Raw genomic sequence first — 15,385 nt, 5'->3', positions numbered from 1 at the left:
GAAACATTACTGTCACTGCATGCATAAAAATGTAACAAATTTTACTTGAAAATAAATAAAATAATATGTAATAAAGAATAAATCTTACTGTACACCTTAATTTATTAAGACAATAAATGCAATTCTATTGTAAAACACTCAAAAAAGGATGTAAAAAGTATGAATTGTTATACAATTTACAGTAAAAATGTAAATAAATAAATACATATATTTTTTGACTATTAACTATTTACTACCTACTCATTTTTAGTAGGTATATTAATATTATATTGACAGATAACATTAAAATGTCCCAGAAACATTACTGTCACTGCATGCATATGTAACAAATTTTACTAGGAAATGAATAAAATAATATATAATATACAATATATAATAAAGAATAAATCTTACCGTAATCATACCGTAAAACACTCAAAAAAGGAGGTAATGTAAATTACAGAAGGAACTAATGTAAATTCAAAGTATGAATTGTTATACAATTCACAATAAAAACCTAAATAAATAAATAAATAAATAAATAAATGCATTTTCTGACTATTAACTGAACTATTTACTAACTACTCATTTTAAGTAGGTATATTAATATTTTATTGAAATATTATAATAAAATGTCCCAGAAACATAAGTCAATGCATGCATAAAAATGTTAGAAAGTTTACTAAGAAAGGAATAAAATATGTAATATATCATAATAATGTAAAACAATAAAAACCTTACTGTATACCATAATTTAATAGGACAATACATGCAATTCTACTATAAAACACTTAAAAAAGGAAGTAAAAAGTATAAATTGTTATACAATGCATATATATATTTTTTTTTACTATTAACTGAGCTATTTACTAATTACTCATTTTAAGTAGGTACATTAATATTATACTGACATGTTAAAATGTCTCAGAAACATAACTGTCACAGCATGCATAAAAATGTGACAAATTTTACTCGGAAAGGAATAAAAAATATATAAGTAAGGTATAACAGGACATGCAATTGTACTGTAAAACGCTTAAAAAAATGAAAGTAAAAAGTATGAAATGTCATACAGTAAAAATATAATTACATAAATGTATTTATTGACTACTACCTTAACTATTTACTAACTACTCATTTTTAGTAGGGATATTAATATTATATTGACATATTAAATTAAAATGTCCCAGAGACATTGCTGTCACTGCATGCATTTTTTTTTACACTAAATTTCTGGCAACCACAGCAGCCAGTGTTTTATCATGAATTCACCTAGATATTTACTGCCTACCAAATGCTAGTTTTCCAAAGGTTTGATAAGAAGTAAACAATCTCTTCCGTACAACTGGAATGGAGTTGTGCATCACGTGCACATGCAGAACAATGAGCTCTTTTACATAAAGGCCACAATTTTTACTCCGTGTGAGTTATTTCTGTTGTTTATTGTGCTAGAATTAACAGAGATTTAGCAAACACATAATTTGCACGTTGAAATGCCGGCCACTTACTTTCAATCTTATACATTAGAGTCAAATACGAGTGACTTTTCTGTACTGTCTAATATATGACATCTTTCTTGACCCCTTAAGCCCTTGTTGGAACACTGAGATAGAAAGCACAGACCGAGTGTTGAGACTGGCTGTTTTTTTAGTAATGAATTTAGGGCAACGAGACAAAAAATAAGACAGTAAAACCCTCGTTTGTCTCCGTCTCTGAAAAAAAACAACAACTCTGATTTAGCACTTTAATGATTAACATAAGAGCCATCCCACTTCAGAATGGGGCCGTGCCCTGGGAGGAGGCCCAGACTGTCAATCACAGCAAGCCTCATCTTTGCCCTTGAGGACATGGCCCCTGTCACTCAGAGGTGTCTACCCCTCCGAGAGGAGGGGCTTGGCCTATGAGGGGGTGTCCAAACGCTGTGGAGAGGACAAGTCTTTCCCCCCAGCATCAGGTAGCTGAGAATGCGTTTGTCCAAACCACTAGTAGACATGGAGATGGCAGACTATAGCGAGGCCTTGGACCCAGCCTACACCACCCTGGAGTTTGAGAACATGCAAGTGCTTGCGATGAGCACAGGTGAGTCATCCGCTCAGACCCGCGGTGAACTTTGAGACCTTTCCTGACTTATATAGGCTAGTATATAATATATGGTCAAGTGTGGGAGGCAGATGTTTAACAAGGTTGATAGGCTTATAGTAAAGCGCCAATAGGCAAGTTCGTAACCTTTTACACAGAACACCCAATACTTATTATAAAAGCCAATACGAAATGGATGTTTCAGGAGAAGATATAAGAAGTGCAGCATGCTCTGTCCTGCAGACATGGTACTCTACAAGGAGAAGAGGTTCATGCGTCTTCTCTTGCTCGTTCTCATACAGTTGGCTTGGGATAAAATGACTTCTTTGGATAGGATTTCAAGAGAAGTTTGACACCATGATGAATGATTACTGAGCAAAGAGGGTGTCATGTAAATGTTTCGCAGCTAAGTCTCCCATGTCTAGGCTTTGTGCTACAAATTGATATCCAACCGGTATCGACTTGACAAAGTAATCTAATATGTATGGTAAACTTATATTTAAAGTTTTAGTAAAGCAGTAATAGCCTGATTAATACATTTTTTTACATTTGAGTTAGATTGACATTTATATATATATATATATATATATATATATATAATTTATTATTTTTTTGAGTGACCCAAACATACATTACATTGTCATTTATTGTAGAGTGTTTGTTGTTGTTTATTATTAATATTTTTATTATAAAATAATTTATTATTAATATTTTTATTATAAAATAATTTAGGCAATAATTTACATTTTAACATTTTAATCACATATTTATATTTAAACATTTTAGGAGAAAATCACAAATTATTTTCCAATTAGATGTTCACCACATAATCACTCACACTGATGAGCCATTTAACAACGTTTTGCCTTTGATCATTGCTTGGGTTTTAATGTAATTATCTTTGATTACTTCTAACATAATAACTAACATTTAACAACTCCAGGTCTTTTGTAAAATTACATGTTTAGATGATTTCTGTCATCAGCATGAACTCAAATCACTGTCTTCATAATCTTTATTTTTTTTTAATCAAACTGACTTGTTTGTGTAACTTTGATTTTTTGCTACATTCGTTTAACTAGGTCATCAAGATCACTAGAGTTCATATAATCTAAGATGATCTTGTTGTAGCTTTTGTACAGGTTTAGTACTAATCACTTCTGGATTACTTAGCAAACAGTCCTTCCAGCGCATGTTCATGATGATGATTCACTGCCGACTGATTTAGCGGTAAAAATGTCTTTTTGAGAGTATTTTTCACCCCATGACCTTTTCCCTAATTTCTTTTAACTCTGATTGGTCTGGAATCTGGCTGATTCAATCTGCAACCCAGAAATTTCAGTCTCATTCAGAAAATAAAAAGCATTTCACAGCATCACATTTACTCTGATATTTTAAGCAGCTCCTATTTCTTATATAAATAATTGTTAAAAACACTAAATTCATGATCCCCCATGATTTCAGACTCCTCGCCAGCTGAGAGTGCCAACATGAATGCTGCCAACCACTTAGGGGCCGGCACCCTATGTGCCATCTGTGGGGACCGTGCCACAGGAAAGCACTATGGAGCCTCCAGCTGTGACGGATGCAAGGGGTTCTTCAGACGCAGCGTACGCAAAAACCACATGTATTCCTGCAGGTCAGAATAAAACACACCTCCTTGGCTAAATTATGCAAATATAACCAGAATTCTACATTTAAGATCAAGTTTCGTTCCAGTGTATCAAACGTCAAAGTAAATCTCTTACTTCCCAATGCTTCCATACAGATTCAACAGACAGTGCATTGTGGACAAAGACAAGAGAAATCAGTGTCGGTATTGCAGACTAAAGAAATGTTTTCGAGCTGGGATGAAGAAGGAAGGTACATGCTCAAATTTCATCAATTAATACTATTAAAGAAGTAAAAAAACAGAGATTAAACCCCCCTGCCCTGTTTGTGAGGTTAGGGGATGAGGTGGCGCAAATGGGAGATGTTGCAACAGCACGGAGAGAGTTAGCGAGAGACATTTTGTTAATGTTCACTCAACAATGCACTGAGGTCTATGTCTGGTTTATGCTGAACAAACAGTTTAGAGCCATCATAACTGCACACTGATAAAAAAGCGCAACCTTGAGGACTCCCCCCTCTCACAAAGTCGGCTAATATCCCTCATCTCTCATATCTCAATTGGTTGTCAGACCTGGTTCACTACTACTGATAATGAAAGAGTATATTTCAGAGCTGTTTTACTCTATACATCATCTATATTGGTTAAAATCAACCTTGTATTTGTAACGATTTTAATGTTCATTTGCTGAATAAAAGTGTTGTTCTCATCCTCAGCTGTGCAGAATGAAAGAGACAGGATTAGCACCAGAAGATCCAGCTATGAAGACAGCAGCTTACCCTCCATAAACGCACTCATTCAGGCTGATGTGCTTTCTAGACAGGTACATGTGATTCAAATCTAATTAATCATAATATTAAATTGTGTAAAAAAGGTTCTCTTAACCCATTTTAATATTGAAGAGACTACAGCTAATGCATCTGTAGGTGGATTCCTTTGAAAAAAAGGAACGCTGTTCCTTTCAAAACATTGCTCTGTTTGTTTGAGCAAGCTCATCGGAAACACATAGCAACACGCTGAACCAATGGCGTGGGACTGGGGCGTGACTATTTGACCAATGGTAGACCGGGAGATTGTTTTGGAAACCTGTTTGAAAACAGTCAATATTTCTGGGTGTAGTTAAAGGCACAGAAATGACTAAATTCACCTTAGAAATATATATTCAAACATTATTATACATATAAATCATTACTATAGATGTGTAAGTATTTATGTATGCATATTTGTGACCCTGGACCACAAAACCAGTCGTAAGTACGGGTATATTTGTAGCAATAGCCAACAATACATTGCATGGGTCAAAATGATCAATTTTTCTTTTATGCTGAGTATTAAGTAAAGATTATGTTTCATGAAGATACTTTGTAAATTTCCTACCATAAATATATAAAAACGTAATTTTTTATTAGTAATATGCATTGCTAAGAACTTCATTTGGACAACTTTAAAGGTTTAACTTTAAAAAAAAAAAATTGTACCCTCAGATTTTCAAATAGTTGTTTCTTAGCCAAATATTATCCTATCCTAACAAATCATACATAAATGGAAAACTTATTTATTCAGTTGATTTCAATTTTAAAAAATGTACCCTTATGACTGGTTTTGTGGTCAAGGGTCACATATAATCATCTTTAAGAGATACACACATAATAAATAATATCATAAAATAACCAAATAATTCCAAATGCTATGCAGATCTCATCACCTGGTCCTATCATGAATGGCGACATCAGAACGAAGAAGGTAGCCACTATAACCGATGTGTGCGAGTCTATGAAACAGCAGCTGCTGGTGCTGGTTGAATGGGCGAAATACATCCCAGCATTCTGTGACCTTCCCCTGGATGATCAGGTAAGATAAGCACCTCTTATTTTGCTGAAAATGTACTCCCACAATAAATACAGGGATCTCATAGATATTGGTGTCAATTGTCTCCAGATGGAAAAAAAGTTCAGAGATCTTCTGTCTGGGTGGTTAATGTATTCAGATGGCTCAGGTTAGAATATGATGAGCTGGTTTGAAAGTTACATCTTTTCTTGAGACATTCAGAATCATTAACATGCTGAGCACTGAGGCATGATAACTGATCAGTGTTTTAGCTGTGGGTGAGAGCGCCTCAAACCACATCTTCTCACACAAACATGCACGTGAAAACACATTTGCGCATGCAGGCATGAAGACCAGCCTGATTTTGCCCCCATAAATACTTCTTCATTTAATCTTAGGTGAAAAAAACAGCTATTTGGGGGACTCTAACTAAATAAATGTATGTTCATTTGTCTCAGGTGGCTTTACTGCGAGCTCACGCTGGAGAACATCTCCTACTAGGGGCTGCTAAACGCTCTATGCTGTATAAGGACATTTTACTATTAGGTAAAAAAAAGCACATTGGAAATGTGGATATGACAGTCTTCTGAACTCAAGTGCTAATGTTTTACCTCACAATTTTCCATGTTTCTCACAGGCAATGATCATATAATTCCACGAAACTGCCCTGAATTGGAGGTGTGCCGTGTGGCTGTAAGGATCCTTGATGAATTAGTCCTTCCCTTCCAAGATCTCCAGATCGACGACAATGAATATGCCTGCTTGAAGGCAATTGTATTCTTCGATCCAGGTACATAAATTGTCCTAAAAATGAGACAAAACAGAGCAGAGTTTTCAAACTGGTCTAATGTGATGATTTTTTCTACTCATGTAGATGCCAAAGGTTTAAGCGACCCAAGCAAGATCAAACGGATGCGATATCAAGTTCAAGTTAGTTTGGAAGACTACATCAATGATCGGCAATACGACTCGCGGGGACGCTTCGGCGAGCTACTACTTCTGCTGCCAACGCTACAGAGTATCACCTGGCAAATGATTGAGCAAATCCAGTTTGTTAAATTGTTTGGAATGGCGAAGATAGACAACCTGCTACAAGAGATGCTTCTAGGAGGTAATTGATTTCTGTTAATGAAATTAAACTTTGTAGAAAAACGCAAAGTCATGGTTATCACACAACTGTGGCACAACACTGTTTGTAAATGACCCTTAACTTTGGATAGCTGTCAGTAGCTGGAATATCTAAGATGCATGATAAACATCTGGGAGTAACAGGAACAGCTTTTTATAATCTTGAAAACTGAGATAAAATACATACTGGTTTCTTAATAGCCCGCTCTACACAGATCATATAGACTGAAAAAACAAGTTCCTACTTGATTCAGATTTGTAAATGACCTTTCTAATCTCTTTTCCTGTCAGGTTCAGCTAATGAAGCTCCTCATGCCCATCATTCTCTACACCCACATCTGGTCCAAGAACACCTCAGTAACAATGTCATAGTCACCACAAACATGGCCACTCCAATTCACAATGGCCAGATGTGTAAGTAACTCTATCTTCTTGAATTGAGTGAATGAAAAATAGAGCAGAAAATATAGGTCCTAAAATGAGAAAACCAGGTAATCAGGGACAAACAGGCTTGTTGGAGTAATCCCTGCCAGAATTGTAGAAACTAATCAGGCTTATTTTGTCAAAGAAGGCTACTGTAATGCTTTTCTACCCTAATGCCTTCAGAAATTTCATAAGCGTGCTTATTTCACGTCAACCAATGGTTTCTTTATTTTGTGTGTTATCATGCTATGCATGTTTATTTAAGGTTCCATATGTAGACCCTTGATTTAATGTATCTTTTTGCTCTCTTTCCAAACAGCCACTCCGGAAACTCCTATCCCATCTCCCCCGACGGCCTCAGGTTCTGATCATTACAAAATGGCACCGGGGGTTATAGCCACAGTGCCCAAGCAACCAAGCTCCATCCCTCAACCAACCATCACTAAACAAGAGGCCATCTAAGTGCACAAGAAACACAGTGTGACAATTCATTCTCATAGGCGTCTGGACAGAATAACACTGACATTTATATTCACTAGCTGTTAAATTTAAGGTTTTTAGCAAAAGACATATTTTTCATATTTTAAGAACTTTAGACCAAAATAGTTGCATTTAAAAATGTGCATCAGTCACATTTTAAATATATATGTTCATCCCGTCTCATTTGTTTGCTGTTTGTATGTTTTAGAACGAACTAGAGGTGCATATTTATACTACCCAAGGAGTCACAACAGAATAACAGGACCATGTAATACAAAGGCTATGCAAGTTTTCTTCTCCTTTCAAGCAGAGTTTGCGTTTCATAAATGTTACAGCAGGCCTGAATGTGATTAGATGTTTGTTTTATTGTACAGTATTTTACCAGTTTGCTACTGGCTCTTATAGTACTTTTACGGTAGCCTGATAGAATACATAACATTTTGTGCCTTGGAAATATTGTTATTTACCAAAATGCTGGTAATTATTTTATGTATGCTAAGAGTATGTGCATTTCTTATTTTTCTGTATGTGCCATACTTCAATTGTAAATATAATGATTTCCTTTTTTCATAAATGGATTTAGTCTATTCTAAGTCATGATTTTAGGATACAATTTTTTAAAAAATGTCTCCTGTTCAACCCCTTAACTGTAACTAGATAGTGATGTGTATGTATGCATACAGTAAGAGAATGTCACACTCATTTATAGTTTTACATATTGGTCATTTACTGCCAATTTACAATTACTGCCTTCAGGGAGAAGGGTAATTTCAAACTTGCAATGTGAATTGATATTAAATGTCAAGGCTATATTTTTACATAAAAGTGTGCTGTTGTTTTTTCCATTCATATCTCTATACTTTAGTTATCTTTTGAATCTTATCTTTAGGCCACACAAGCTGCTATATAATAACGTAACTTTTTAAACAGCATCCACCATAATTTCAGTGAAGGTGGTCTGAACAAATATCTCAATAAGCCATTTTATTTGGGAGATATTTTATATACCCTGCTAGAAAATACATCTTAAAACAGTCAAAAATGGTTTCCTAGTCTGTATTTGGTTTCATTTTGTGGATGTTTCAGGCCAGGCTAGAGAACCAGATAAAATCCAGCAAAGCTGGGACTGGTTTAACTTTTCTTTTTTTTTTTTTTTACTACCCCAGCATGCACTTAAATTGTGATCATGCATATCCATTTCCTTTCAAATAGCCTTATTCAATGGCAAAAGTTTTTCAGAGGAACTTTTCAGGCTCATAATCATCTCCAGCTGTAAAACCTGCTTCAAAACAAGATGATAAAAGTAAGTGTACGTGGCAGAGAATGGTCAAGGATTTTTAGTGCCGGGGGTGTGTGCTTCTCAACACTGATAACAGACAATAAAACAATTCATAAAGCAGGCGCCTTTACTGATAGTTTCTCTTAAGAAATCCTTGTTCGGAAATGATATAACCAGATGTGCCACTTATTGAAAGAACCCCACGTTAATCACATCTATGATTCAATAAACCTGGTGTCAAGTAGCGTTTAAGATATTGTTCAACATTTTTGATTTCATAACGCTTTTTAACACCTAGGATACTTTCAGTTGAACAGAAAGTAACCAAGTGCTGCCTATTAACAGAATATGAAAACTATAAGTCGATTTTATAACCTAAACCGCCACTTTCACTTAACCGCCTTACCTGTAATGGGTTCCCTGGTGAAGAAACCAGCATATGCTGGTAGGTATGTTTTGATGCTGGTTTATGCTGGTCCTTTGCTGGTTTTTGCTGGTCATGTTGCTGGTCAAGGACCGGCATGAACCAGCAAAAGACCAGCATAAACCAGCTAAGGACCAGCATAAACCAGCAAAGGACCAGCTTAAACCAGCATCAAAACCTACCTAACCAGCATCCCAGCATCAAAACATACCTACCAGCATATGCTGGTTTTTTCACCAGGGTTTATAAACAGGTTACCACGAACACTTGCTCTGTCTGCTGCAATTGGCCAAAAAACACATAGTCCCGCCCCCAAACACACGCCATTGATTGAGCCAGTGTTGCACATTGATACCGCCATAGAGCCTTTAATTTATATATTACCCCTTGCTTAATGTTTTTTTTGGGGGGGAGGGGGGTTATTTTTTATATATCTATTTTTGTCGTTATAATCTGTTTTGAGCTGTAAATGTGTGTATTTATTTTTATGTATGTTAAATAAAAACAAAATACCGTCACAGACCCAAAGTGTTTACATTTTACGATACATCAGACTACAAGTTCCTTATTTATAATTGCCTCCGCATATTAATTTGGGATATTTCGATGTCTTATTAAAAAATCACACACTTTAGCTTTAAGGGAATCAGACGGAAGAAATGTGTCTGGCGTCATACATCACATGATACAGAGTGACCAATGGTAGAACGGCTTCTCCCTGTACACGGAACTGATTGCGGATTTCTTAGGCAGGTTTGTTATTTTCTCTGTTTAATGTCTGTTCGCTTTTACGCGAAGGACATTCTTTTAAAACGTTTAAAAACTGAGGATATCACGATAAATGTTGTCATTCAGCACGTTAAAGTACCATGCCTGGTTTTTATATATTTAATTAACGTACAGTGATTTATGAACATCACAGTAGCGCCAGGACGAAAATCATATTAATTTAACTATGGTTGTGGTTAAAAATATTAGCTTTTTATGCACGTGTTAGTACAGTTAATTTTTAAGCATATGAGTCCAACTACAGTTGTTTCTCATGAAAAAAATGCGGTATGTAGAAAATACCGTAGAAAATAATACCATTAATACTTTAATTTAATGATCCCAAAAAAAGGTACATTGTCATTGTATGAATATGAAATTGATGTCTTCAAAATCTAACGTTTACCAACAAAAAGTACTGATTTTTACACTAGCTGTGTCTTTTGAAGATAATACAAAATAGTTCTGAAACACCTTAACAGCTACAGGTTCCAAAAAGTAGTAAAGTAAAATGACCTAGTAACAAAATGAATCATATTAAGCTGTATCAACATAAATTAAAAATGCTTATTTGTGCCTTATTTATTGTATTTTAGTATTTTCCAATTTTCAGTAGCCCCTCACAACAGAACAGAAGATACAGACAGCGGGATGGATCCACATCTAGGGGGTCGAGGTGGTAGGTTTAGGGGTGGAGATTGGTGGGTTTATGGATCAGGGAGTGGAGACGGGTAAGTTTAGGTATATGTAAGGTGGGAGAAGTTGGATCTGGATTCATTCTCACCCCCTGGATCTTATGTTCTGCAGTGAGGACCATCTCCCAATTTTGGGACATTGTTTAAAATTTGCTGAAATTGTGAAAATGCATAAAAGAATTACGTTTACCCCTTTATTAACAATTATCCATAAACTGCTCTGTGTTTATTTACTTGATTTTATATTTATTTAAACTATTTCTATACACCAATAGCTCATGGCAGACCAAAATGGTCACATTGATCTTGGCCCACCAAGGGAAGCGGTGGCAGGTGTAGGCTTCCCAGCTCCTCCCCCACCCATCTACGCCTGCACCCTTACTCCTGAACTAGTGGCCAAGGCACGGGAAGAGCTCCAGGAGAAGCCCGAATGGAGGCTGCGGGATGTCCAGGCATTACGAGATATGATACTGAAAGACCACCCTAATCTGAGGACAAGATTAGATGATGCATTTCTGCTGCGCTTCCTCAGGGCCAGAAAGTTTGATTATGATCGGGCCCTTCAGCTACTCTTGAATTATCATGCCAGCCGGAAAGCCTGGCCTGAGGTGTTCCAGGACCTGAAGCCCTCCACAGTGAAGCACGTCCTAGATCTGGGTTTTCTCACCGTCCTGCCTAGACCAGACCCTAATGGACGCTACATACTGTGTTTACGACCAGGTAGAACTTTTCTTATTGTATAACAAGACCTTAATCTGAAATGAAACCTAATTCTTAATATATACACTATCAATCAAAAGTTTTCGAACAGTAAGATTTTTAATGTTTTTTAAAGAAGTGTCTTCTGCTCACCAAGCCTGCATTTATTTGAGCCAAAGCACAGCAAAAACAGTAAAGTTTTAAAATAATATTTATACTGTTTTAAATAACTGCTTTCTATTTGAATATATTTTAAAATGTAATTTATTCCTGTGATTTTAAAGCTGAATTTTTTAGCATTGTTACTTCACTCACATGATCCTTCAGAAATAATTCTACTATTCTGATTTGCTGCTCAGAAAACATTTATTATTATTATGTTGAAAACAGTAGAATTTTCTTTGAATAGAAAGTTCAGAAAAACAGCATTTATTTGAAATAGAAATCTTTTGTGACATTTTAAATAATGCATCACTTTTAATCAATTTAAAGCATTCTTGCTAAATAAAAGTATTTCTATCACTTCTTTCCCAAAAAATTGTACTGACTCCAGGCTTTTGAATTGTGTAGTGTATAGCAAAAATATATAATTTCTGAAAAATGCTGATCTTTGGATCTTTCTATTTACCAAAGAATCCTGAAAAAATGTACCCAACTGTTTTAAGTATTGATAATAATAATAATATTAATAAAAATGTTTCTTGAACAGCAAAATCAGCATATTAGAATGATTTTTGAAGGTGTGACACTGAAGACTGGAGTAACGATGCTGAAAATTTAGATTTGATCACAGGAATAAATTACATTTTAAATTTACATTTACATTCAAATAGAAAAGTTATTTTAAAAATTAAAAATATATTTGTTTAATTCTACTCTTTTTGCTGTACTTTGGATCAACCAAATACAGGCTTGGTGAGCAGAAGAGACTTCTTTAAAAAAACATTCAAAATCTTACTGTTCAAAAACTTTTGACTGGTAGTGTATATAAAATTAAAATCAAAATTGACAATTCTTATTTTTTTGTTGAATATTGCAGTATTGTATTTTGCTTTTGATAGGTAAATGGAAGCCTAATGATTACCCATTTGTGGACAACATTCGGGCTATTTATTTAACACTGGAGAAGCTGATTCAGCCTGAGGAAACCCAAGTCAATGGAATTGTTATCCTGGTGGATTATGCAGGAGTTGGCCTCTCTCAAGCCTCTAATCCAGGACCGCTGTTGGCAAAGAAAGTTGTCAGTATCCTTCAGGTAAGACACTGCAAATGTAGCCCAGCGATTAATGACCACAAAGTCATTGATTTTTAGCACTGACTGCTGCTTTTGTGTTTCAGGATGGCTTCCCAATCAGAATAAAGGCTGTAAACATTATAAACGAGCCACGTATCTTCAAGGGTATTTTTGCGATAATTAAACCATTTCTGAAAGAGAAAATGGCAGAGAGGGTAAGTAACTAGCCACTTACTCTGGAATATACGCAGAGACATTTCTAGCTCTAGAAACAAGTCTGTCTTCTCCCAACAGTATGTCCTTCACGGTTCAGACTTGGCCTCTCTCCACCGAGTCATTCCCCAGTCTGTGCTGCCTCAAGAGTATGGAGGAGTGGCTGGAAGACTTGACATGTCTGCCTGGTCCAGAACCCTGCTGGAGGCTGAGGAAGAGTTTGTGGTGGAGTTCTGTCAGCCGGATCCTCTGGAGGGCGTCATTATGCCAGACTCCTTGCTGTTTGACGGAGAGCAAGCTGGCGCACATGGAGAGGACTCCTTCAGACATCTACGTTCCCAGCTTTATTATTGTTACTGACCTACTGGCAACGTGCAACTGCTTCTTTTGAAACATGGGGTAGCTAGGACCAACTATGTATTCACAGGTCACCGGATGACCCTGACCGTTTAAAATATCTAGTACAGGCAGGCATTTAGATGCTGGATATATACTTATTGCTATGGCTTAATCTGGTTACCATCCTTTTGAGAAGGAACCTTGGGTTTTAATCAGTGTCTGTATTTATTACAATGAGTATTTAAATGTCTAAAATAGTTTTCTTCACTACATCATTTTATTTTACACCTCAAATAATGCTTGCCTTAATTTACAGGGAAAATTACATAGTTAGAAAGATTAATTAAATAGAAGATTTAGATAGCACATTGAAGATAATGGCCCATGTCAGTTGAAGTCAACAATGTACCAAATGTTTACCAAAATAAGAGGTATTATACAAATTGCATGTTATTTTTTATTTAGTACTGACCTGAATGTTACCTGAATGATGCACAGCTGTGTTTTCTTTTTTTTGTTTAGTGATAGTTGTTTATGAGTCCCTTATTTGTCCTGAACAGTTGAACTGCCTGCTGTTCTTCAGATAAATCCCTCAGGTCCCACAAATTCTTTGGGTTTTCAGCATTTTTGTGTATTTGAACCCTTTCCAACAATGACTGTATGATTTTAAGATCCATCTTTTCACACTGAGGACAACTGAGGGACTCATATGCAACTGTTACAGAAGGTTCAAATGCTCACTGATGCTTTAGAAAGAAAAACAATGCATTAAGAGCCGGAGGGTGAAAACTTTTGAACAGAATGAAGATGTGCACTTTTTTTTTTTTTTTTTTACCTAAACATAATATTTTTGTCATTTAGTACTGCCCTTCAGAAGCTACAGAAGATACTTGCATGTTTCCCAGAATACAAAATAATTTAAATTTACCCTGATCATCAAATTCAAATCATACAGTCATTGTTGGAAAGAGTTCAAATTCACAAAAATGCTGAAAAATCAAAGAATTTGTGGGACCTGAAGGATTTTTCTGAGGAAGAGAAGGCAGTTTAGTTGTTCAGGACAAACAAGGGACTCATGAACAACTATCACTAAACAAACAAACAAAAAGATGTGGATAATTCAGGTAACAACACAGTATTTAGAATTAAGTGTATGTAAACTTTTGAACAGTGTAATTTTTTTTTAATAAATTCAACTATTATTTTCTCTAGTTGACTATATGTAAACATCTTTTATGTGAAATATCTTATTCAGGTCAGTAATAAATAAAAAATAACATGCATTTTGTATAATCCCACTTACTTTGGTAAAATAACTAACATTTTGCAGATTCTACAAGGTGTATGTGCACTTTTGACCTCAACTGTATATCCAAAGCAATAACAATGTGCATTTTTAAATTTGTGGACAGCTCTACAATATTTTGTTTTCCTTATTTATATCTTTTACTGTTCGCAAATGTTCGTTACATTTTTGTACACACAATACCTTTGTCACAGTAAGTTACGTGATAAGCTTTAAAAATTGTTCAGCATCACATTGGTACATTTACAGCATTAAGCTGAGGTGAGTTAGCTCCGTATATGTAATATTTTTAAATTTAAGTGGCCAATATAAAAATCACAATGTTTGTGTGCATATTGTCATTTGCCAAAATAGTTTAGATGGACATTAACCTTTAATGTTGTATACACCTTGTAAAGATAACTGGTTTGTTTTATTGTAAGAAATAAGGGATGTAATTTACTTTTTGTCTTACTGAGCACATTTATGCCTTATTTTTAAGATCAAGCCTTGTGTTTAATGTCAGTATTGTAGTCATATCATATTATTTAAATACTTTATTATTTCCGTTTGTGAAAACAGTCAATAAAGATTATAATTTTCAAATTTAAGAGATTATTCTCTTATTTTGGTTGGTTGCAGAAGTGCTGTGTAGTGTGGAGTTCACCAGAAGATGGAGACATACACCACCTGACAGAAATCCATCCACCAGCACACTTCCTTTCCTCCTACAGCTAAAAAAAAGGGAATATAGTTCGTGATGTCTTCACAGGCACCATAAAATCCATACTTATTACAGTACTTAAACACTTTACGTTCATATCTTCTTTCTAGTATAACGCTTTCAGAAGTCATCATGCTAAATTTGTTGTGGCTAAGTTTCCACAGTTTCATAATAGAAACAATCACTGTAGTATGGTATTT

At 35.3% G+C, this 15,385-nt stretch overlaps 2 protein-coding genes across 3 annotated transcripts; both read left to right on the top strand.

Moving 5' to 3' along the window:
- The first annotated feature begins 1,856 nt into the window (after window positions 1-1,856).
- hnf4a (hepatocyte nuclear factor 4, alpha) lies at window positions 1,857-7,784 on the top strand. Its single transcript, XM_051097255.1, has 10 exons — window positions 1,857-2,058; window positions 3,523-3,697; window positions 3,827-3,921; window positions 4,384-4,490; window positions 5,363-5,518; window positions 5,953-6,040; window positions 6,132-6,284; window positions 6,369-6,605; window positions 6,914-7,036; window positions 7,365-7,784. The coding sequence occupies exons 1-10, from the start codon at window positions 1,944-1,946 to the stop codon at window positions 7,505-7,507; spliced, it is 1,392 nt and encodes a 463-aa protein (XP_050953212.1). The 5' UTR covers window positions 1,857-1,943; the 3' UTR covers window positions 7,508-7,784.
- A 2,143-nt stretch (window positions 7,785-9,927) lies between these two features.
- ttpal (tocopherol (alpha) transfer protein-like) lies at window positions 9,928-15,072 on the top strand. 2 transcript variants are annotated; one of them, XM_051097279.1, is made up of 5 exons: window positions 9,928-9,981; window positions 10,967-11,411; window positions 12,452-12,645; window positions 12,729-12,839; window positions 12,919-15,072. In XM_051097279.1, exons 1-5 carry the CDS (start codon window positions 9,928-9,930, stop codon window positions 13,195-13,197), a joined length of 1,083 nt encoding a protein of 360 aa, XP_050953236.1. In that variant the 3' UTR covers window positions 13,198-15,072. The 2 variants fall into 2 exon arrangements, with proteins under 2 accessions (XP_050953236.1, XP_050953237.1); XM_051097280.1 differs by having other exon boundaries at window positions 9,935-9,977.
- Window positions 15,073-15,385: the final 313 nt, after the last annotated feature.

This window comes from Labeo rohita, chromosome 23 (assembly GCF_022985175.1).
Source record: "Labeo rohita strain BAU-BD-2019 chromosome 23, IGBB_LRoh.1.0, whole genome shotgun sequence".
NCBI classification, from domain to species: domain Eukaryota; kingdom Metazoa; phylum Chordata; class Actinopteri; order Cypriniformes; family Cyprinidae; genus Labeo; species Labeo rohita.
This window is presented reverse-complemented; position numbering and strand designations above follow the sequence as displayed.

Coding starts and splice junctions, on each gene's coding strand:
- hnf4a (XM_051097255.1), top strand. CDS start 1,944: ATGCGTTTGTCCAAACCACTAGTAGACATGGAGATGGCAGACTATAGC. Junction 3,698..3,826: donor AACCACATGTATTCCTGCAG/GTCAGAATAAAA, acceptor GCTTCCATACAG/ATTCAACAGACAGTGCATTG. Junction 6,041..6,131: donor TAAGGACATTTTACTATTAG/GTAAAAAAAAGC, acceptor TGTTTCTCACAG/GCAATGATCATATAATTCCA.
- ttpal (XM_051097279.1), top strand. CDS start 9,928: ATGGTAGAACGGCTTCTCCCTGTACACGGAACTGATTGCGGATTTCTT. Junction 12,646..12,728: donor AAGTTGTCAGTATCCTTCAG/GTAAGACACTGC, acceptor TTTGTGTTTCAG/GATGGCTTCCCAATCAGAAT. Junction 12,840..12,918: donor AAGAGAAAATGGCAGAGAGG/GTAAGTAACTAG, acceptor TTCTCCCAACAG/TATGTCCTTCACGGTTCAGA.